The following is a 24418-nucleotide window of genomic DNA, read 5'->3' as shown; positions in this document are numbered from 1 at the left end:
ATATGCAGTGATATTTTATATTTGATTTCTATTTGATTACTGTTAGATACCTGAAAAACCTGAAAAGCACTGTTTCTGGATCTGTTTTTTCGCTCTTCTTTATTCTTTTTTATGTATTATAGAAGTATCGGATCGGGACTCGGTATCGGTAGATACTCAAAATCAAAAGACTCGGACTCGGACTCGAGGGCAAAAAAACATGATCGGGACATCCCTAAATTTAAGTATAAAATTTAAAAAAAAAAATAATAAAATTAAAATTCTTACTGACCTCAAACTTTTGAACGATAGTGTATAATGTTACAAAAGCTTTGTATTTCAGATAAATGCTGTTCTTTTGAACTTTCTATTCATCAAGGAATCCTGAGACAAAAAAAAGTACACAACTGTTTTCAACATTGAAAATAATCATAAATGTTTCTTGAGCAGCAAATCAGCATATTAGAATGATTTCTGAAGGATCATGTGACACTGAAGACTGGAGTAATGATGCTGAAAATTCAGCTTTGCCATTACATTTTAAAATATTTTCAGATAGAAAACAGTTATTTTAAATTGTAATAATATTTCACAATATTACTGTTTTTACTGTATTTTTAATTAAATAAATGCAGCCTTGCTGAGCAGACGAAACTTCTTTTAAAAACATTAAAAATCTTACCGATCCCAAACTTTTAAGCAGCAGTGTGTGTGTGTGTATATATATATATCATGATTCACTGTGTTAGGTATCAGAAATATATTTGCAGAATGAATCAACATAGAATGATATTTAAATATTATTTAAAAAAATGTATTAAATATATTTATATACACTGTATATATATATACAGTGCCCTCCACAAATATTGGCACCCTTAGTAAATATGAGCAAAGGTGGCTGTGAAAATAAATCTGCATTGTTCATCTTTTTGATCTTTCATTCAAAAAATTCACAAAATTCTAACCTTTCATTGAAGGAAAAGAACTGAAAATGGGGGAAAAAGCTCATTATGAAATAAATGTTTTTCTCCAATACATGTTTGCCACAATTATTGGCATCCCTAGAAATTCTTCTGAGTAAAATATCTCTGAAGTATATTCCCAGTCACATTTACATTTTTTAGCACACCAGGGTGACTAAGAGCATGAAATTGTGCAGCCATGACTTCCTGTTCCACAGGAGTACAAATATGTGTAAACACAAAGGCCAAATCCCCTTAATCATTCATCACAATGAGAAAAAACAAATAATATAGTTCTGATGTGCAGCAAAAGATCGTTGAGCTTCACAAAATAGAAAATGGGAATAAGAAAAAAGCTAACGCATTGAAAATCCCCATTTCCACCATCAGGGAAATAATTAAGAAATTTCAATCAACTAAAGATGTTACAAATCTGCCTGGAAGAGGACGTGTGTCTAAATCGTCCTAATGTGCGGTGAAGAGGAAAGTTTGAGTGGCCAAAGACTCCCCAAGGATCACAGCTGGAGAATTGCAGAAATTAGTTGAGTCTTGAGCCTCAGAAAGCCTAAAAAAAAAAAAAAATACCAAACAGCACCTACATCCCCACAAGTTGTTCGGGAGGGTTTCAAGAAACATCCTTCTTTGCACATCCAAAAACAAACTCCAGCATATTCAGTTGTCAGACAAGACTGGAACTTCAAATGGGACCGGCTTCTGTGGTAAGATGAAACTAAAAAAATAGCTTTTTGGCAGCAAACCCACCAGATGGGTTTGGTGCACACATGGATAAAAAGTACCCCATGTCCACGGTTAAATATACTGCTGGATCTTTAATGCTGTGTGCCTATTTTTCTGCTGGAGGTCCTGGACATCTTGTTCAGATACATGGCATCATGGATTCTATCAAATACTAACAGATAAAAAATCAAAACCTGACCACTTCTGCTAGAAATCCAATAATGGGCAGTGGTTGGATCGTTCATCAGGACAATGATCCAAAACAAACATCATATCCAACACAAAAATGTGTCAGTGAACACGAAATGAAGCTTCTGCCATGGCCATCCCAGTTTCCTGACCTGAAACCTAAAGAAAATGAGTGGAGTGAACTGAAGAGAAGAAGCACCAACATGGAGCTGGAATCTGAAGGATCTGGAGAGATTCTGCATGAAGGAATGGTCTCTGATCTTTCCTCAGGTGTTCTCCAAACTCATCAGGCATTATAGAAGAAGACTTAGAGCTGTTATCTTGGGAAAAGGACATTGCAATAATTGGGTGCCAATAATTGTGGCCAACATGAACTAGAGAAAAACATTTATTTCATAATGAGCTTTTCCACCCATTTTCAATTGTTTTACTTAAATGAAAGGTTAGAATTTTGTGAATTTTTTGAATGAAAGATCAAAAAGATAAACAATGCAGATTTATTTTTACAGCCGCCTTTGCTCATATATACGAAGGGTGCCAATATTTGTGGACTCTAATTTTAGAGTGCACTCTAAACTTTGCACTCTAAACTCAAGTCAACAACTGATTCATTTGCCTCTATTTTTACTTCTATTTGAAAAATGATCATGGTGATGATTATCTAATAATGATGCTTGAAAACCCACGTTTGATTACTCACAATGCATGAGCGTCATACTTTGGAAATGCTGCCAATTATTTCACATTTATGAGTTTGATGGGGTGGGTGGGGGGCAGCTAAACTGGGATCTCTGAAGTGTTTATGACAATAGTCCTACCTAGACGGGAAACTGTGTATTGATTTGAGATGAACTTGCTAGAGGGGAAAAAGGTGCCAGCAGGTGAATCCACTCAGATTTTAGTTAAAATATTATCACAGTTATAAAAGGAAACATAGACGTTTACCTCCAGCTGGGTTGGCATTCTGTAGGATGGACGACCATTGGCCGATATCATCAGAGATCAGTTTAACGTTGCTGAAGAGGGCAGGATCTGCCAGGAGCGACTGAATCTCAATCAAAACCTTTGTTACTCTAAATAAACGTAAAAAAGCAGCGTAAGAAACAGAGCCAAACAATGTTGTACATATTCTTACATAAAGCTTATCTAATATATTAACTAATGTTAACAAATTAAACCTTATTGTAAAGTGTTACCAAAATTATTATGCTTTAAAATTATTATTTTAAATGTAAAAATGATCATGCTTCCTATAAGTTGGGTCTGTATTTATTTGGGGATTCATTGCATAAATATATTTGTGATTAATCACAGAAAACTGTGTGATTAATGTTAAGTAAACAGAACACGCTGCATTGGCATGAAAAATTATTCTGTTGATTTGACACTCACGTGGAGTCTTTGAAGTTGTTCACCTGTCCAGGTGCTTCACCAGGTGTGGGGTAACTGACACACGGGTTCTGCAAGTTACACAACATGCCCTGTATCCATGGCAACACACCTGCTGATGGGAGGGGCTTATTGGGGTAGTGGCCTGAGAGGAAGAGATGATTCACAATTCAATTAGTGTTTTCAGCTTTATATCCAACTTGTAATTTTGGTCAAATACAATAGATTCTCTCATTCTTTTTCACCTCAAGAAGCTTGTGTAGCTCTAATGTAACAAAATGAATGAGAAAATAATGCATTAGGTCTGTAACAGATTCTTTATCAAATTATTTTAACATTTCTGTGCTGCCATGATCTCACAAACCCACTAAACAAGTATTTTCTGGCAAGCTGAATTGCTGTTCTTCACAAAATTTGTACAAACTACATCTGTCAATTGAACATATTAATTTAGCCATTCACACTGCACATATGCAATAAATCTGATTAATTTATCATGTAGTTCATTCACTTATAAATTGCAATTACAGCATATTATGATCAATAGCAATTAGCTTCCACTGTGATTCTCTAACTTACATACTCCCACACATAAATACGCACATCAATGAATTATTTTTCTCAGAACATTTACGAAAATGTTTGACGAAAAAACATGCACATACTGTTGGAAAGTGAGGATTCTGGGAATAACTGAAGTTGAGCAATACTTACACTGGCTTTTATAAACAGGCTGATTGGTGGATCTGACCGCCACAAGAATGAAGAACAGAAACAGAGGCCAAATCAGCTCCACCAGCAACCGCACCTGAGCATGAGACAGAGAGAGAGAGAGAGACTCTTCACAACATTGATCTCAATAGCAAAGCAATTCATCTCACATCTTCTGCCCCCCATTAGCTTCAGCTCGCTTGCCCTGAGCAGAGCTGGTGCTTTTATGCATCTTTGATTCTGTTATTGGACCTCTAAAACATCAACACAACTATATGAGCCTCCTCAAAAGCCCTTAAAAGTTTCTGACAACCTCTAGAACAAAAGCACAAACCATATGAGATCTGCCAAACTGTTTGATGTATAACTTTCTCAATATGGCAAGCTCCAAACTATGTAATAATACAATTTAAACTGTTTAACAAAACTGTTTAAACTGTTTAAAAATTTTAAGACAATTTTAAACTGTAACTGACTTTTTGTAAGTAAATAAATAAATGAAAATGAGCAGGTCAGCAGGTGAAATCTGTCGATTTAAATCCGGGATTTTTCCCGGATGGACAATCCAGGCAATCATTTCATGGATGAAAGGATCAGCCTGGATCACAACATGCATTTTGTTAATGAGCTAATCATTTTTATATTATAAGTCAATTAGGTGTAAGTATAAGCGATTATAAGGTTATACGTCTTAACCTGCTTTTACAATTATTTCTTAGTTGTTCCCCATACACGGCTTTACTACATGAGTGAAAGAACATTTTCATTTTATGTTCCGAAACTGTGCAAGGTATTTTTTAAGAATGTAGGTAACCAGACAGCTGATGCCACCCATTGATTTCAGTAGTATTTTTTTTCCTACTATGGAAGTCAATGGTTGCCGTCAACCGTCTGGTTACCAACATTCTTTAAAATATCTTCTTTAGTGTTAAACAGAAGAATGAAACTCATACAGGTTTGGAACAACTTGAGGGTGAGTAAGTAATGACAAACTTTTCATTTTTGGGAAAACTATCCTATATATATCCTATATATCCTATATCCTAAATACAACTATAAGTAATTAAATCACACTTGTAGCCTTTGGGATTTCACAATAGCACTATGCTATATTATGATTTTTAAATGGTTTTAATATATCGATTTGTGTAGCCTTTGAAAACGGTCTAATAGTGTGGTTCATGGATTCACATTAGCCACTTCCGTAATTTTTCTGTAAATTATCAGTAAATAAATAAATAATAATAGAAAATAATAATACAAATAAATAAATAAAAATAAATAACACACACACACACACAAAAAAAAGATCACTACATTACACTGAGATCCGATCACAATGAGTCCTCGAGTACCTCTGTACCAGGACACACAAGTCAGATAACAATCCGATCACAAACGTCTTTTCAGTGTGTATGTGGACAACCTCCGAATACAGGTCGCATGTTAACGCCAGGTGCAAACGTGCCCCATGACCCACACAATCTGAGATTCAGCTCACAGCATCAAACTGAATGATGGAACTGGGACCATAAAACTTTTCAACAAACATTGTGGTTGTTGTTTTTGACATTATATTGACTTATTTGGTGTGAGTGACTGTGGTTTCAGTAGTTTGTTGTTTTTGTTTTTTTTTGTTTTTTACACTCAACAGTGGTCTACAAACACGGTGCTGATCTGGGGAGAAAGAATTCTTACTGTGTTTTAGGATTTGGAAATTAAAAGAGGCTGATTTGAAAAAGTGCAGCTGCACGTGTGTGTATGTGTGTGTCTGTGTGTGTGTAAAAGAGTGTGTTGTGTAAGGACTTTTCAGAGTTCTGAATAGGAAAGTGTGTTCTGTGACTGTCTGCTACATTATTTATACTGTAGTCTGCAGGCGGAATGAGAGAGAATACTAGATCACATCAGATAGTGTGTGTGCGCGTGTATTGGTTCAAGACAGATAGAGAATTACAAATAAGGCACTCTCTCTCTCTCTCTCTCTGTGTGTGTGTGTGTGTGTGTACAGTAATTTACCTCCAAGTTTAAATCATACCACTGGGAAGTCTGAATCTTTATACCAAACTGGTCTGGACCCTTATGAATCAGTTCAAAGAAATGATTGCTTTGAGTCACTCACATGGCATTTTACTTAATTTCAGTAGTGAAATCGTTTTTTAAAAAGTTGTTGTTTATTGTTACAGCAATTATCGCTAACAATTAACAAAAATGACTCCCAATATTATCCATGCTATTAAAGCAATGACACGAGCAGTAATCATATGGCCATGGCATACAAGCATTAATGCATACCATCACTTTTATAGAAAAGTTTAATACATGAGAAGTTGAGAGAATGCGAACCTACGTCACGCCGCGTTGCATGCCGGGGCAGCGCTGCCATTATGGAAGGATTGCCCTCTGCTATTTACACTGAAATTAATATGGATACTTGCTTACCTTTTGTTTTGATTCTGCCATTAAGTGGAACATTCACATTCTTCATGGTATTATTTGCAGGGAATATAAGCTATTTTATCGCATTGCATGATAATTAGATTTTTTTTTTTTCACTGAATTTTTGTAGAATTTCATTTACAACGTTGATCTGTCGCACACTGGACTCTCACTGCGGCTTCAGTCATCAAATGTATATCCAAATAAAACTGTGCTGAGAGAAGTCGATTCATTTATTTGTTGGAAACGTTTAAATGATGCTTAAACGAGCATATTGAGTAGGCATACTGCTGTCATTGTAAATTCCCCTTTTCCACGATCACAGAGGAGAATCAGAGATTATGGGTCATTTTCAGCGGACAGACAGACACGAACACATTGTATTTTTATATTTATTTCAACAAATGACAACCAAAATCAAAACCATAGGAGCTTGTGAACTGTTAAGTATTGGCTCCCTGCAAAGGGACGTTTTAAAACGCTGGCTTAATGTACTAAGACAGCGATATTAAAAGATGTGCAGAAGAGCCCTGAATATGAACGCAGTGTGTTTAATTACACATAATTTTCTTCCCTTTATAAAACCGTTATGAAGAAAATGCTTAAAATGGCTTAATGCAATTTAATTAATACTGAAAGTTCATATTTTTTTTCTAATCTGTTTTTCTGCACATATGTGCCTTATTAGTAAGCTATGTACAGAATTTGGTCTCTTTAATAGAAGTATATATACTAGGGTTTAAAAATACTTCTGTAGAAGTTGAAGTATCAACTCAAGCTTTTTACTCAAGTAAAAGAGTAACTGGTTTCAAAACTACTTAAAGGATAAAAGTAAAGGTAATGTAGGGGGAAAAAATGCCATTAAGGACAAAAGCTTAGGCCGCGCCACAGGGGCCTATTGTGTACTCCACCTCCTCAAAAAAAAACATTTTTCTAAAGGCCATAATGACTATAATGTTATGTTAAAATGTTAATGTTGAAATATTTGGGATGCACTAGGCTACCTATTTCAGCCGCATATATGCCCATTGAAAATGAACGCATTTTAGTACAATGCAAATACATTAAATCACCATATATGTGTACAACTGAGCATTAACGTGTTTCGTGGAGTGGAAGATATTTGTTGCCTATAAGTATTGTAATGGTGCAAAAAGTCAAACTTCAGAGGCATGTCATCAATAACCTGTATTGGAATGTAAATGTACATCCAAGCTTAACTGCAGGAATCTGTGAGGGCAACGGACAAGAAAAATACAGGTAGTTTTGGTGTACCCAGGGCAGGCGTAGTAACAATCAGGGCTTGACATTAACACCCGCCAACCTGCCAAATGCGGGTAGATTTCAGCTGTTCACTTGACACCTCTGCATGAGAGGAAACCGCTTAACATGTTGCGTTCATAATTTGAGCTCATATGCGTATCTCCACACAGTATCCTTTAATAGTCGGGTAAGTTACTTCAAAAAAGTTTTCTAATTATTCTGTCTGAAAAGTAATTTAATTACTCAATAAGTAACTTATTAATTACTTATAAAATCCCTATAAACCTTGACTGGATAGACAGTAGAAAGGAAACTCTTTTAATAATTTAAGGCGGGTGCACACTGTACGATTTTGGCCATGATTTGGTCATCTGAGACAAATTTTGAGAATCCTAAAAGATTCCTGTAATCCTAGGCTAAAATCTGTAGTCTTTGATTGCTAGTTTGACATGTTCACAGACAGCCGATTAATGACCGTTGCGATCAAATTTTACCTCTGACAAAATTCTGGCAGTGTCAGAAGATTTGGCGCACAGTCCTGCAGTGTGACTTCTCCTACGGCAAACATCAAATTGTCTTTATTTTTTGTATTCAGCTTTTAACGTGTCTTGACTGTCATAGAGTCTGACATACAGGGCAGCTGAGATCCCACAGTGTGACATGAGGATCAAGTTCGTACAGTCTGACAAGCAACAATCGTAAAAGGACTATTATATATCGCACAGTGTGCACCCAGCTTTAGTCAAACATGGAATAGTATAGCCTTTTATAGCTTATTAAAACATTTTAACTTTATTAAAACATATACTATAATTTTATTTACTTATAATACTTTTTTTTTTTTGTAACAAATAGATATGTCACTATACCAAAAATCTAGTAGTCGGTACTGATACCACCAAAAGTGCACAATACTCGATACCACGGTAAAAATATATAAAAATACAAATAAAACAATGCTGTATATTTTTTTCCAGGTATAGGTCTAATAGTAGTAAGTAAAAATACCACAGAAATTGAATAATCAAATATAAAATAACTCTGCATAGTCATAACTGTATAAATTAAATATAGATTAATCCTTATTAAAGCATTTCTTTTGTTGTTTGATTATCATTTATAATACAGAAAGCCAATAGTAGACAGTAGCATGTTTTAAATGCTGCTGTCACTAAGACCTAATGGACGGAGACAATATGCTGTTACACACGCTGTTAACATTCATATAACCAACGCGAATATACGGCAAGACATAACTGCGTGTGTATTTGAACGTTTATGTGTAATAAACCGCAAAAATTTGACACTTGCGAGAGGTGGCTATGTGTGCGCTTTGGTTGACTGAAGACCGTCTATCAGAGAGCGCGCGCAGTTTTTTCTCCCTAGGACATAGCTTACATTTTACCGTAATGTTCTTGCCTACCTGTGTCAAAAAAGTGAATTAATTAGAATATTTCCATTCTGCAAAAAAAATTGGTGGTCATTTGTGTAGATGTATTCATACATTAATTATCAATTAATTTTACCTTGGTGAATTAACCAACCCAAGCCGGGTGATACAAAACTCTTTCATCACAGCAGATTTGTGACAACTGAACTAACTTTTGCATTGTTTTAATAATAGACCTAATATTATTTAGAATATTGTGCCCACCTCACAGTTTTTCAGCTAAACTAGATTTGCATTTTTAAGGAAATAACTGTCCTTGAATGCCAGCAAAGGAATAGTGTTACTTTTCCAAGTAACTTAACATTTTACACTTTGGTTAAGTGTAAATGACATTCTGCATCAGAACACATTGATGTTATCATGACACTTAACATGTGGCTTGCTATTTGTCTGCTGTGCAAAAAAACCAACACACAAGGTGACAGTCTTTAGACACAAGGAAGACAAGACCAACCACAATACAATCAATACAAACAGATCAATCAGAATTCTAAATGGAAATCATTGCATCGCTTACATCAGGGAAGCCCAATCCTGTGAGATCTACTTAGGTTATGTTCACAACTGTTCAGATCTGATTTGTGCGTCCATGCCGCTCTTTTGTTTTGTGGGATATCTGCATTGGTTTCTATGGCAATGATATTGAGTTGGTAGGCATACACCAAAAATGACAACAACAACCGCAGCATGTAGATTTTTGCAATACAGTCATTATTTACAACATGACATTGTGTAGCCGCCCCGCTGGACTACTGCAATATGATGAGGCAATGGCAGAAACGTAGGAGGCTGGTATGAGTGGCTTTATTCCACGCTGTCATCTCTGTCGGTTTCAAAACATGTATCAGCTATATTGTTATTCTGCTTGTCTGGCATGTACAACAACACAACCTTGTTTCTTCAGCCATCTTCGGCATGTTTTCTATAACAATGTCTGACGTTTACATTTTACATGGCAAACCATGTGAAATCCAATCAGAGCAGTCAGACTGAAACAGATTTCCAGAAATTTGAGCTGAATAGGATTTCAAACCACATTTCAACCACCATGTTTATGTCTGAATGTCAGCTCAGTACTGGCCGACGCCGTTCACATGAGCGCATAGGCGTAATTTGCGGGTGGGACGGGTGGGACATGTCCCCACCACTTTTTGAAAGGGTCGATATGTCCCCACCACTTTTTGAAACATCTCGCGGCATCTCACGGATATCTAATACAAAAGAAACACCTCTAGTTGATTATCAATTTGTGTTAATAATAGGCGATCTGGCGCTGGGATGTGTTGTTTTTGAAATCATGTTGAGTGCTCGTTGTCGCTGTTATCAGAGGCGCAACAGTGTTCTCTTGGCGCTCGTGCACGCTGCGCAGTGTTCACACGGACGAGCGCTTCAATCTATCGCTTAACTGTTGCAGAGACTCTCTATTCGTTACGTTGAATCACAAAACAAAATACACATAAACGTGTCCCTGCTCTTGATATACAATCACTGGCGAACATCTTTGGTTTTAATGAAAAAAAAAACAAACAAAAAAATCCTACATGGTTGGATTCGAACCCAGAATCTCTGATATATGCTGATGCAGGAGCCGGCCAATACTGAGCCGGGCATTCTGACGTAGAACACGGAATCTCTGCAATGCGTTCACTGTGTCAACTGTGTAACAGACTGACAGGGAAGAGGTAAATTGTTGAATAAAGTCGTTATTTTTCTTTTGTTTTTGCGCAGAAAAGTATTCTCGTCGCTTCACAATATTAAGGTTGAACCACTGTAGTCATGTTGACTATTTTAACGATGTATTTACTACTTCTGGACCTTGAATGTGGTAATTCTGTTGCTTTCTATGGGAGATAAAAAAATCTCTCGGATTTCATCAAAAATGTCTTAATTTGTGTTCCGAAGATGAATAAAGGTCTTGCGGGTTTGGAACGACTTGAGGGTAGTAATTAATGACAGAAATTTCATTTTTGGGTGAACTAACCATTTAATATTTAAAAGTTTGGATCAAACTCAACCCAGACTGTCTGAGGAATAACGATACAGTACTGCATTCCAATTGACTGGTTTGCAAACAGTGTCAATCATTTTGACCAAATGATCTGTTTAAAAGTCTGTGGGACATTTTTTTTTTTTTTTTTGTGTACCTCATGAGGAAAACAGCTTATCAATCATACAAAATTAAGCGATGATGGGTAGGTTTAGGGGATAGACTATACATAGACTAATCATTATGTCCCCATAAAACATGAAAACCAGTCTGTCTGTGTGTGTGTGTTATTTTCACATCCTTCTCTAAGAGGAAAAATATATATCCTTTCACATTTTTCCTGCCCTCCTCTTTTGTCCAAGGACTCAGGAGCAAAAATAGGGGAGAGGAATACAAAGATGGAAAGGGGAGAGAGTGAGAGAGAGACTCCTCTACTTTATTCAAGATATGGTCACTCAATTAGTGCCTGCTGGAGGATTTACCTCAGTTATCAAAGGGAAAATCCAGTCAGAATCCAGCAGCTGACTACAAGCTCTCTCTCTCTCTCTCTCTCTCTGGTAAGATGACCTGCTCATGAGCGTATACTGTAGGGCTCAGTGATTCTATTAAACCCTCTCGTGTTCAAGATACCACTTGATTGCTACTTTTTCACCATCAAGATCCCAGTTCTGGTGGCTTTCTGTGCATTTTGGGGGAAAAAGTTTTAACTCCACACTCAGTAGCGTTTACCCACCATGCAAAGCCCGCAATTGCGAGTTCTCCCTAGGGGGATCCCCCAGTGGTGTAGTCTACGTGATACGCAGGTATATGCCTTATGCTGCGTTCACACCAAACGCGAATAGAGCGTCAAATTCGCGTCTACCGCGTCTAGTTTGCCGCTTGAACATTTTGAATGCATTCGCGCGTCTAGAGCGAAATAGACGCGCGTAAAAAACAAGCGTTTGAAGCGAAATTGACGCGCGTCCGAGGCGAAATCCGCTTCTTATGGGAGGGGCAAGACAAGACGGTTGTCTGTTTGCAAGATGGCTGATGTTGATCGTGCGTTCATCGAGAGAGCTACCGCTTTGTATTTGCTCTGGAGAGCAGATCAGCGGCGTAGAGGTCAGCGTCGCGGGAAGGCTGCGGGTCGATAAACGTGTTCGTGACTCAAAAGTGAAATGTGTATTTACAACTTACCAGGTAGCCCAATCTCCTCACAGACACTCTTCCAAGCGAGGTCCTTTTTATTCCTGTCTGAAGTATGAACTTGTGTCATAAATCTCTGGGTGACTGCTCACTGATAATATCAGTCGTTCCTCCATTTTGAATGAGTGACTCCGGGCGGGCCTGCCGCCACAGCAGCAAGCAGGCTCCTGATTGGTTAACGCGGCGCGAATTTACGCCAAAGTTCAAATTTTTCAACTCGGGCGTCAGACGCGAATTCGCGTCAAACGCCAAATGCACAAAAAGCACCATTCGCGCGTAACGCGCGTATCGCGCGAAACGCTCAATTCGCGTCATTCGCGCGAACGAGGCGAATTCGCGTCTTCCGCGCCGCGCTAAACGCCTCATTCGCGCCGCGAGACCTCCAGACGCGCGTAAACGCGTCTTTACATTGACTTAACATTGAAATCATTCGCGCCAGACGCTCTATTCGCGTTTGGTGTGAACACAGCATTATACCCACTAGGAAATGTCAAGGATTTCTGTATATCCACTTAAAAAAAGCGCGAGAATACGGATTTGACGCTCTTTAATGTGACGCGACAGATCGCAGTGCCTCAGTTCAAAAGAAGCGGCAGCCTGACGGGCACGTGAACTGATCCTCTCCTCCGCTTTAATACCAGTTACAGCGCGAAATAAACATGAATGAACACCTAAAGGTATGTTAAAGGATACAGAACAACCTACCGACATCCATATAATGTCTCATGTAATCGTTTTATTAGTGTTTCAACCGAGGAAAGACGTTAACAGCTTGTAAACAAACAAAAAGTAATGTTACATTTACCTCAGATCAAACATATTCATCATGAGTCATGACAAAGTCCCTTTAAGACAAGTCATTTCACTCGGCGGCCATCTCTGAAACGCCTCTCGGGCATCCTGGGCATCATGCCGCTCCTATCTCTTTGAATGAGGAAACATCAGATTCTCCAAAACTGTTCGCCAACCTTACGATTAAATTTCATATTTGAAATCACCAATGAAATCTAACAACAACCGACTCATAAATTTAGTTTCTAAACGCTCGAATCATGACAAAAAAACCTGTATTTTTTCAGGCTGGATCAAGCTAATGCGCATGCGCAGACCTAAAACAGAAACAGCATTTTGACTGTTTCTATAGAAACCGGTGATTCTAACGGCCGCTGAAGTGACGCGATGACTTTACCAGTCGGCGATTGGCTCTTGGCTTTAGAAGGCGGGACTTATACCGCCATATTGCGCGTTACACTTTCTCCCATTCAAAACAATACGAGTGACACGTCTTGTGTTATTCTATAGTCTTTGGTCATGACCATAAACTCGTTAGTCAGCTAGAAAAATGAACTATAGAGAGGAGCATTTAGCTAAATATGCACCATATTACATATTAATTATAATTTTTAATGTTATTCAATAGCCTATATAATGCATGTTTTAATAAATCCGTCAAGTTGACAGCCACCATTTAAATGTTTATATAAAAAAAATAATAAAAATTAGAGTAGAAATACTTTTAAAGTTAGTAGGCCTATTATAACTTTATTATTATAAAAAAATTTTTACAGAAGTGTAATTTAAGTTTGTATACAAATTGGTTCATTTAACCTTCAATATTAATGTACCAACTGATTCCCATGTGTATTATACAGCATTAACAGAGTCCAAACAGGGTGATATTGTGACATACTGATAAGCCTCATCTTTCCATTAATGTTAATAATAGTTGAAACTTGCACTCTTGTGCAAATGTGCATTGAAAATTGCCAGATGATAAAACCTGTGCTCCATACTGTGGACCATATTCATATAACATCTAAGGCTAAATGTAGATCTTAACTGGCTGAAATGGAGATTGACAATAAACAGTAGAAATTCAGTCCAGTCTCTCCAGCAGTAAAACCCATTAGCTGTTAAAGTCTTATAGCTTATAATAAATTGTAATAAATTATATTATTATAATAATATAATTTATCTCCCCCCGGAACACGCTCACTGGGGCACCCTCCCGGAGATTTGCCAAGGGCCCCTAATAACTTAAACACGCCACTGTCCACACTGGGCCCTAAAACATGCTTTTCTTGCAGTAGGAGCCAGTAACATTAGAGACCACAACAGTGGCATAATACCGTGACCACATGAGGGGTTTAGACCAACAAAAACTTTGTATGGAAAGACTCGAAGTTTAACTTTACGCAAACAAGCACATACGATGTGGCAACCACCAGTGCAAGTGGAAATTAGTGTAGCACATGAGATTTCAACTAAATGATTGGAAATCATTAGTTTTGTTCATGCATTGATAATCATTCATCTTGTTCATGAATAATATGTAAGAAAAACAGAAAAGACACTGGCAACACACAATGTAATCCGTAACTGTACTATATTATATGTGTATATAATGTAATTAATGTAATTAATGTAATATGTACTATGTAATTAAAGTTTTTTTTTCAGCAAGAAAACGTACTCGGTTACTAACGTAACCTCGGTTCCCTGAGATACGGAACGAGTACTGCGTATGGGGAAAAGTCTCCCTTTTTCCCCGTCACTGAAGCCTTTTTCAATAACGCAGTGTAACTGCATCGTCATTGGTTCACTCATAGCATAGCTGCGCGACCTATGGCGAGAGAGCGCGCGAACTTTCCCGCCGAAAGGGGCGGGGTAAAGGGCTATATAAGCAGGCGTTTCGCCATAGGATTTCAGGCCAATCGACTGAAGTACGTTCCCTTTCGATACTTCACTCGTACTGCGTATGGGGAACGAATTCAACCGCGCCGTGCCACGGCAGGGAACGACATAACTTGTTTTGGACACCGAGAGGGGACCAAGAGAGCAAGTAAGAAGGCAAAGCCGTCGTAAACCCTTGTTACACTACAAGAGGAGATGACTCCTGATCGGCGAGAGGCGGAACTCGAAGAGGCCGCTTGGTTACACCGAGAGGACCCGGGCTTGTAAGGCCGGAACGTCCAGATGATAAAATCTGACAAAAGTGGACGGCGAGGACCAGCCGGCCGCCTCACAGATGTCTTTAATGGAAACTCCATTAGACCAGGCCCAGGAGGAAGCCATTCCTCTAGTGGAATGGGCCCTAACTCCTAAGGGGCATTGAATGTTCAGGGAGGAGTAACAGAGATTAATCGCGTCGACTATCCAACGCGAGAGACGTTGCTTTGAGACCGAAGACCCTTTGGTGCGGCCACCAAAACAGACAAAGAGCTGATCTGATTGCCTGAAAGGCTGTGATCGCTCTACATAGGTCCTCAATGCCCTGACAGGGCAGAGTAACTTCAGCTCCAGAGCAGAGAGCGAAATGACCTGAGCTCTAAACGGAGTAGAGAGCACCTTGGGGACGTAGCCATGCCTAGGTTTCATCACGACCTTAGAATCATTAGGCCCAAATTCGAGGCACGTAGGGCTCACAGAGAGGGCCTGCAAATCGCCAACACGCTTGACCGATGCTAGTGCAAGTAGCAGAGCGGTTTTCAGGGTTAAAGGCCTGAGGTCAGCTGAACTCAGCGGCTCGAAGGGGTTTCCTTTGAGAGCCCTAAGGACCAAAGAAAGGTCCCAAGTGGGAACAGTAAGGGGACGAGGAGGATTTAATCGCCTCGAACCCCTTAAGAAACGAACCACAAGGTTGTTCCGACCCACTGACTGGCCAGCGATAGGAGCATGAAACGCTGAGATGGCTGCTACGTATACTTTGAGCGTTGAAGGGGCGCGCCCCAGATCCAAACGCTCTTGGAGGAAGGACAGTATCGGTGATACGTCACACTCCACGGGGTCTATGTTGCGTGTGGAACACCAATCAACAAAGACCGACCATTTCTGGGCGTAGAGGCGTCTCGTGGACGGGGCTCTCGCCTGAGATATGGTCTCTAGTATGTCCCTGGGAAGGTCAGTCGGCTCCCATCGAGGGACCAGAGGTGTAGAGCCCAGAGTTCTGGCTGGGGGTGCCAGATTGTTCTGTTCGCCTGAGAGAGGAGGTCCCGTCTCAGGGGAATGGGCCACGGGGCTTTCGTGGAGAGCCTGAACAGCTCTGAGGACCAAGCCTGGCTCCTCCAGAGCGGGGCCACTAGAAGGACTCTGTGTCTGTCTTCCCTGACTCGCCTGATGACCTGCGGGATCAGTGCGATCGGGGGAAATGCGTAAAGGAGTGTGCTGGGCCAGGTGTGGGCCAGCGCATCGACTTCCTTTGAGAAATATGTTGGGCAATGAGAGTTGTCTTCTGAGGCGAAGAGGTCTACCTCTGCTCTCCCGAAGAGCTCCCAAATCTTGAAAACCATCTGGGGATGGAGCATCCACTCGTCTGAGGGGACATTGCTCCGTGATAGCATGTCTGCACCCAGGTTGGTTTTGCCAGGTATATGAGTCGCCCTGAGCGACCGAAGCCTTGGTATTGCCCACTCCAGAAGACATTTCGCCAGAGCGCATAGACGGCTGGACGAAAGACCGCCCTGGTGATTTATGTATGACACCACGGTCATGCTGTCCGATTGGACTAAGACGTGGCGTCCCGTCAAGTGAACCTGAAACGCTTGCAGGGCTTTCATCACTGCCAACATTTCGAGGCAGTTGATATGGAGATGGCTCTCTTCGTGGGACCACGAACCGAAGGCCGGTCTGCCCTCGCACAAAGCCCCCCAACCTGAGTTGGATGCGTCCGTCGAGAGCACCGTCCTTCGTGACACCGCCTGTAGAGGTACCCCAAGACTGAACCAAGCAGGGTTCATCCAAGGTTTCAGGGCGAAAAGACAGGCCCGATTGACCTTGAGACATAAGCGGCCGTGCCGCCAGGCATGTGGGGGGACCCGGGATTTCAGCCAGAACTGTAGCGGCCGCATCCGAAGAAGGCCAAGCTGCAGAACTGGGGAGGCGGAAGCCATCAGCCCTTAGAGCCTCTGGAAGAGCTTCAGAGGAAGATAGGCTTTGTTCCTGACGGAAGCCGCGAGCTGCTGAATCGCCAGGGCGCGCTCTGGCGAGACTACTGCCGTCATGCGGACTGAGTCGAAAACTGCCCCCAGAAACGAAATGTGCTGGCTGGGGAGCAGTGAGCTCTTGGCTAGATTGACCCTGAGACCCAGGCATTGGAGATGGCTGAGGAGCACGGATCTGTGGTGTTCCAGCTCGACTCGCGAATGGGCCAAAATGAGCCAATCGTCGAGGTAATTCAGAACCCGGATTCCCATCTGTCTCAGAGGGGAAAGCGCTGCGTTCATGCACTTGGTAAAAGTGCGAGGAGCCAGGGACAGCCCGAAGGGCAGGACTGTATATTGGTATGCCACCCCCTCGAACGCGAATCTCAAGAATCGTCTGTGAAGGGGGGCTATCTGGATGTGAAAATATGCATCTTTCAGATCCAGCGAGCAGAACCAGTCCTCGTGACAAATTTGTGCGAGGATCTGCTTCAGCGTCAGCATTTTGAATTTCCGTCTCATGAGGGAGCGATTCAAAAGTCTGAGATCTAGGATGGGCCTGAGGCCGCCATCCTTTTTGGGGACCAGAAAGTAACGGCTGTAAAAGCCTGACTCGCTCTCTGAAGGGGGAACTATTTCTATAGCCCCTTTCTTCAGTAAGGTCATGACCTCAGCCCGGAGGACGGGAGCGTCGTCCGGGTTCACCAAGGTTTGAAGCACCCCTCCGAAGCGAGGGGGCCGTCGTGCAAACTGGAGCGAGTAGCCCTGCTTTATGATCCCGAGGATCCAGCTTGACACGTCGGGGATGGCCTGCCAGGCCTCGGCCCGAGTGACAAGGGGTTGAATGATGTCGGATGACAGGCCACCGGGTAGGGGGCCGTACACCGAAGGAGGTGGAAGAGGAAATTTGCTCTCTTTTAGAGGAAGTAAAATAGTGTTCGCCGTGAAAACGGCGTTTTGTTTGGGCGCAACATGTGTGGGCCCAGCTACAACACAGAGCATTTCTCCCACGCCCGGAATTAAACGAGGCGGAGGGGAGACTGCACGAGGGAGCTTTTGGGGTGGTCCGGTCGCAACGGGACATTCCCCAACCCTCTTCCTCCCTACTGGATCAGGACGTCTTCGGAGTCACCGGGTCCAGCACAATCTTGGGCCGGGGTCCCTGGCGTCTCGGGAAGGAGGAATGGCGCTTAGCAGGGCGAGGGCGCTGACGATGCTCCTTAGGCGGCGCTGCTTGAGAGGTGGATGGGGCAGGTTTGGTCTGCTGAGCCGGCGCAGTCCTGGGGCGGCTAGGAGCAGACGCAGAGCTGGAGCGCTTGGGCAGAAAGTGTCTCATGGCCTGAGACGACTTCTGCGCCGCAGTGAAGCGCTCGGTGAAACCATCCACCGCTGGCCCAAAAAGACCGGAAGGGGAGACCGGGGCGTCCAGAAAGGCCGTCTTATCCAGGTCCTTGATTTCCGTGAGGTTGAGCCAAAGATGGCGCTCAAGCACAACCAGGCTGGCCATGGAACGACCGATGGCCTGGGCAGTGGCCTTCGTGGCCCGCAGGGCTAGATCGGTGGCGCTGCGGAGATCCTTGAAGGCAGGTGCATCAATGCCGGACTCGTCCAAAGAGCGGAGGAGTTTGGCCTGGAACACCTGGAAGATCGCCATGGTGTGAAGCGCCGAAGCAGCTTGGCCCGCAGAGGTGTAGGCTCTTCCAGCCAGAGTAGAGGTGGTTCTGCAGGGCTTGGAAGGCAGGGCTCTTTTGGTCTTCCATCCCACAGCCGCGGGAGGACAGAGGTGAGCTGCCACCGCTTCATCCAGGGGCGGCAAATGCTCATAGCCCTTCTCTTCTGCGCCGTCGACAGCAGTGAGGGCAGACGGAGGCGGGCGGAGTACGGAGCGCGCCACGACTTCGTAAGCTCCTCGTGCACCTCGGGAAAAAATGGAGCGGAACGCTGGCGAGGGGCTTGGCGGCGGCCTGGCAGGAACCACTCATCCAGGCGGCTACGCGATGGCTCCTCCGGAGGGGCCCAGTCGAGGTCTAGCTCTTCCACTGCTCTGGATAGGATGCGGAAGAGCTCGGCATCCATACCCTGGCCGTGATCAATAAGCTCCAGAGGAGGCGGGGGAGCAGGGTCGTCCGGCTCGCCAGCCCATCCTTCCGCTTCAGAAGCCGCAAGAGACATGGAGTCATCAGGCTCTTCGTCAGATCCTCCAAACGAGACGAGGTCGCTCGCATCTGCAGAGGGACGCTGCTCTGGTCGGGAGAACATGACGGGAGAATGTTCTCTCGGGGGAGAAGGCGAGGCACGCGGGGGCTGGGCCGACGTGAGCTCGCACAACTCCGGGCGCTGAGTCGCTCTACCCCGCTGTCTCTTCCTGGCCGGCTAGCGGGAGGAAGGAGACGGGAGGGCGCGAGCGGCGAGATCGCCTTCAGTGAAGAAGGCGACCCGCGAGCGCAGAGAACCGAGGCTCATGCTCTCGCAGTGCGGGCATGAGGCTCCAGCGAGCGCGCCGTCGGCGTGGGACTTGCCCAGGCACGCGACACACTCGCTGTGTCCGTCATCATCGTGCAGAGGGGCTCTGCACGTGCCACAAGAGTGGCGCGGCATTTGCAGCAACGCCGCCGCCGTTAAAACGGCGATTGGGGGGCTCTTTTAGAGCGGCGAGGGCCGCGGAAGCTCTTTTAGAGCGGTAGAACCGCTGAGGAAAACGCTCTTTAGAGCGGCAATAAGCCGCGGGAAAGCTCTCGAGGGGCGCACCGGATGGCGGCAGGAGACACGCTGAGAAGGCGGCCGGAAGCGGGAGCGGGAGGCAGGCGTCTCGAGGACGGCGCTCGGGGCGGCAGTCAGCGAGGGCGCCGGCGCTGTCTCCGACCGGCGAGTTCAGCTGGGTCCGCTGCGGGGCCTCTTCAGACGGCGGCGGGAGCTTCTCGAAGGCGGCGAGCTTCCTCAGGCTTCAGGCGGAGATCAGCGAGGAGATGCGTTGTCGTCGCTGAAGGAGAAAGGACTGAAATCCTATGGCGAAACGCCTGCTTATATAGCCCTTTACCCCGCCTCTTTCGGCGGGAAAGTTCGCGCGCTCTCTCGCCATAGGTCGCGCAGCTATGCCGCGCCGTCATTGGTTCAACAACTTGTCTATGAGTGAAACAATGACGATGCAGTTACACTGCGTTATTGAAAAAGGCTTCAGTGACGGGGAAAAAGGTAGACTTTTCCCCATACGCAGTACGAGTGAAGTATCGAAAGGGAACAGTATATTGACATTACTATTTTTTCCCCAACAATTAAAAAAAACCCTGAACATGGTGCATTTTTGTTAACCCTCTGGTGCTGATGGTGTGGCTGTCAAAACTGACCATTTTTTTTTATTTCAGTAAAGTGAATGTATTATATTTTAGTTCAATAATGATGAGCATAGACCTGAAAATGAAATTTCCAGCTTAATCTGTCATCTTGAATGCTTTGGAGCACAGACTTAAGTTTGGAAACAAACTTCCCATTAGTTTCCAATGCGGCCATTTTGACCGCAAACAATATTTCAAATTATCTCTTAATGTGACACTCTTTAGAAAATATTATTAACCCTATGGTGCTGTTCGGTCATTTTTGACCTAAAAAGTTTACTTTTTTTTAGATTTTTTTTTATTTTTTATTTTTTTTATAATGATACGAAACTTGTTAAAGGTTATTTGCTGTTTTAAGTATACTGTATTTTATCATAGAGGATATAATTTCAATGCTGTTTTCTTAGCGTTTGTAATATAGTAAAATAAGAGAAAAGTCTCTCACATATTTAAGCAAGGCATCCTATTTATAATGATTGTCAAGCAAGTAACAGGAGAATGAAAGAATCACCAGTTGGCTCCCTGAATGATGTATTCATGGATTAAAATTTGCATACCTTTTATTGTAGGTTTAATGCATTTTTATGGCAATTATGTTGCATTTAGTTTGGATTTATATCACAATATTGGAGAGGGAGATCACAGCTCTGATTAAAGTGCTATACTGCTGAACTGACTTCATGGACTCAGAAATGCAAATTTTGAACATTTATTTTCCATCAAGACTTTGATGTTGTGAAGTTTGGCTCAGGATCAGATGAAGTCTGAAGTTACTGTATGCAGCGATTTGCTCTGTCTGCCAGTCAACTGTGCGAGTCGATTTGAACGAGACCCAGAAACAGAGTTTGGCAACATGACAAGATTCTCAACTCAATAATCTGTAAGATCTCTGTTTTTGCCAAAAAAAGCATGAAGTGTTCACTGCTGTAAACAGTAGCACAACACAGACATACAGATGTTATCTCTGTTCCTAAACTGCACTGCTGTCTACTGCTTACATAAACAGCTGTCTTCTAAAACAGCATCTGACTGTCATTGAAGCCTCATAAATGACTGATTTGAAAGGTTCTACATAGGCAGCTGCTCTTTAAATGTCAGCTTTGTTTTTTTCACTGAAAATCTGACTGTTGTGTTAAGGGTGAAGAAAGTGGTGATATATACAGTCACTTTCTTTAAAAGTGAGCAGTGCAACACAACAAAGCTTCTGAGCATGAACAAGAAGTCTATTATGCTCACTGCATTTATTTGAACATAAGTACAGTAAAAACAGTAATATTATGAAATAATATTACAATTCAAAATTTTCTATGTGAATACATTGTAAAATGTAAATTCCTGTTATGCAAAGCTGAATTTTCAGCATCATTACTCCAGTCTTCAGTGTCACACGACCCTTCAGAAATCATTCTAATATGCTGATTTGCTGCTCAAGAAACGTTTATTAGGGGCCAAGCACCGAAGGTGCGGAGGCACCTATTGTTATTGTTGGCGTTCTTTTTTTTTTTTTTTCTTCTTCTTCTTCTTCTTCTTCTTCTTCCGCTCTTGAAGTCTATGACAGCCCATATAACCGCTTGCGGGAAAGTTGTGAAATTTGGCACACAGTTAGAGGACAGTCTGATCTATGTCCATAGCAAATTTGGAGTATCTAACTCAATCCCTCTAGCGCCACCAGCTGTCCAAAGTTGCACTTATGTTTATGTTAGTAACTTTTGAACCATAAGGGCTAGAAACAAAATTCTTTTTTCCTCTGATTCCTTGGGTCAAGCCGAATCGAATGCACCCTATGACGTCATTTTCCGTCATGAAAATTTTTCCGCCATTTTGAATTTTCTGAAAAACGTACTTTTTCGAACTCCTCCTAGGCCGTTACTCCAATTTTCACGAAAATTGAACCAGATCATCGTCAGACCATGCCGACAAAAAGTTATGGAATTCAAGTTGATTCCTGTAACCGTTTTCGAAAAACAGGCGAACGAATCGTACGTAGTGCTTGCGAAAATAGACATAAGGCTGTATCTCCGCAATGCTTTATCGTTTTCAGACCAAACTTGGTACCTGTCATCACAAGCATGACCTGAGGCACCATGCAGTGTTTCGGCGCAGCGCCACCTGCTGGTGCGGAGATATGAAAAATGGGTATTTTTGCTTATAACTTCTGATGGGTTTGGCCAAAAATCATAAATTTGGTCTCGTTGGATTCGGGGAATCATGCCGAGTCGAATGATATCCAATTTTCCCACTTCGGCCATTCTGGCCGTCGGCCATTTTGAATTTTGTGCTAAAATGCTGTATTTTACGAACGCATTAGCGTATCATTATGAAACTCGGTATGGGTCATCAGCACAATGCCCTGAAGGAGCCTGAGAAGTTTCGGACCGGCGCCACCTTGTGGTCAAAAGTTATAACAAAATTTACGAAAATGCTAATAACTTTTGATTATATCAACCGATTGTAATGAAACTGGTCTCAGTGGATTCCTTGGGTCATGCTGAGAACATAGATATCAAATTTGCCATAGTCAGCTGAACTTCCTGTCCGCCATATTGTTTTTCTTTAAAAACCTACTTTTTCGAACTCCTCCTAGACCGTTGCTCCGATTTTCACCAAAATTGAACCGTATCATCTTCAGACCATGCCGACAAAAAGTTATGGATTTCAAGTCAATAAGTCAAACCGTTTTCGTATGCCGGAGCAAAGAATTTGAGATATGATGCAAAAATTACTCTTGAAGCTGTATCTCTACAATGCTTTGAGATATTCAGACCAAACTTGGTATGTGTCTTCACAAGCATGACCTGAGGCATCATACAGTGTTTCGGCGCAGCGCCACCTACTGGAGTGGAGATATGAAAAATGGCTATTTTTGCTTATAACTTCTGATGGGTTTGACCAATATTCATAAATTTGGTATGGGTCATCAGGACAATGCCCTGAAGGAGCCTGAGAAGTTTCGGACCAGCGCCACCTTGTGGTCAAAAGTTATTACAAAATTGACAAAAATGCGAATAACTTTTTTTTTCTTATTGCTCACTGCTGCTGTTGGTCTGATGCTCCCAGCCATGTTGGCTGGCTTCTTGTGCCGTTTTTGTGCTTGGCCCCGTAATTGCTGCTTGCAGCTATATTTATTATTATCATTGTTTTTTCAGGATTCTCTGATGAATAGAGAGGTCAAAAGAACAGCATTTATTTGAAATAGAAATATTTTGCAACATTTAAATTATTTTACTGTCACTTGTGATTTATTTAAAGGTGCTAAAGAGGATCTTTTCGTCGACTGAGAAACCAAAGACGGTTAGTGAGTTTTTGAAATGAGCGCATGCGTAAGAACAACCCCCCTCCTTCACAGCTCATTTCGAGGGAACGCCTCCCAAAACTCGTGCACGAGTATTGGAACACGAGTGTTTGTTTACAACCGGCATTCGCTGTGTCGTGTTAGTGGATTCATTATGTCGGACTCACCGCAGGTAACTCATAATCTGCAGTTGTTACTCCTGTCTCCTGACAAAAACATTGCATGCGGCGCACGTCTCGCACAAGGAACGTCATGGCAGTGATTGACAAGCCAGAGGGCCAATCGTTTACGCGATGATTGTGTAAACGATTGGCTGATGTTTTTAAGGCCCTACCTCGTGCACAGATGATGTATATTAATATTATTCCTTTCAGTGTACCTAATAAATAGTCTTTTATCAGATAGTAAAGACAGTTTCAAGTAATATTGCAAAAATGTATAAAACAAAACATCCTCTTTAGCACCTTTAATGTGTCCTTATTTGATAAATAAAATTATCATTAAAAAATGTATCCTGTGGTGAAAATCAAGTTTTTAATGTTGTTCATATATCTATGTGGTGCTTTAAGACAAACCATGTGCA

At 42.2% G+C, this 24418-nt stretch overlaps 1 protein-coding gene across 4 annotated transcripts in view; it reads right to left on the bottom strand.

Moving 5' to 3' along the window:
• The window catches only part of LOC125265746 (phospholipid-transporting ATPase ABCA1), a 222834-nt gene that overhangs the window by 176387 nt on the left and 22029 nt on the right, over positions 1-24418 (bottom strand). For 3 of the 4 annotated variants that reach the window (XM_048186163.1, XM_048186162.1, XM_048186164.1), the window contains exons 3-5: positions 3975-4068; positions 3264-3405; positions 2817-2944 (exon numbers count right to left, since the gene is read on the bottom strand). In XM_048186163.1, coding sequence (XP_048042120.1) covers positions 2817-2944; positions 3264-3405; positions 3975-4068 — 364 coding nt within the window. Of the gene's footprint in view, positions 1-2816; positions 2945-3263; positions 3406-3974; positions 4069-9093; positions 9124-24418 lie in introns of those variants that run through there. The other variant, XM_048186165.1, reaches the window with a different exon arrangement.

The sequence above is a fragment of the Megalobrama amblycephala genome, linkage group LG3 (assembly GCF_018812025.1).
Source record: "Megalobrama amblycephala isolate DHTTF-2021 linkage group LG3, ASM1881202v1, whole genome shotgun sequence".
In the NCBI taxonomy this organism is placed as follows: Eukaryota; Metazoa; Chordata; class Actinopteri; order Cypriniformes; family Xenocyprididae; genus Megalobrama; species Megalobrama amblycephala.
Note: the sequence above shows the minus strand (reverse complement) of the source record. Positions and strands in the feature narration are given on the sequence as shown.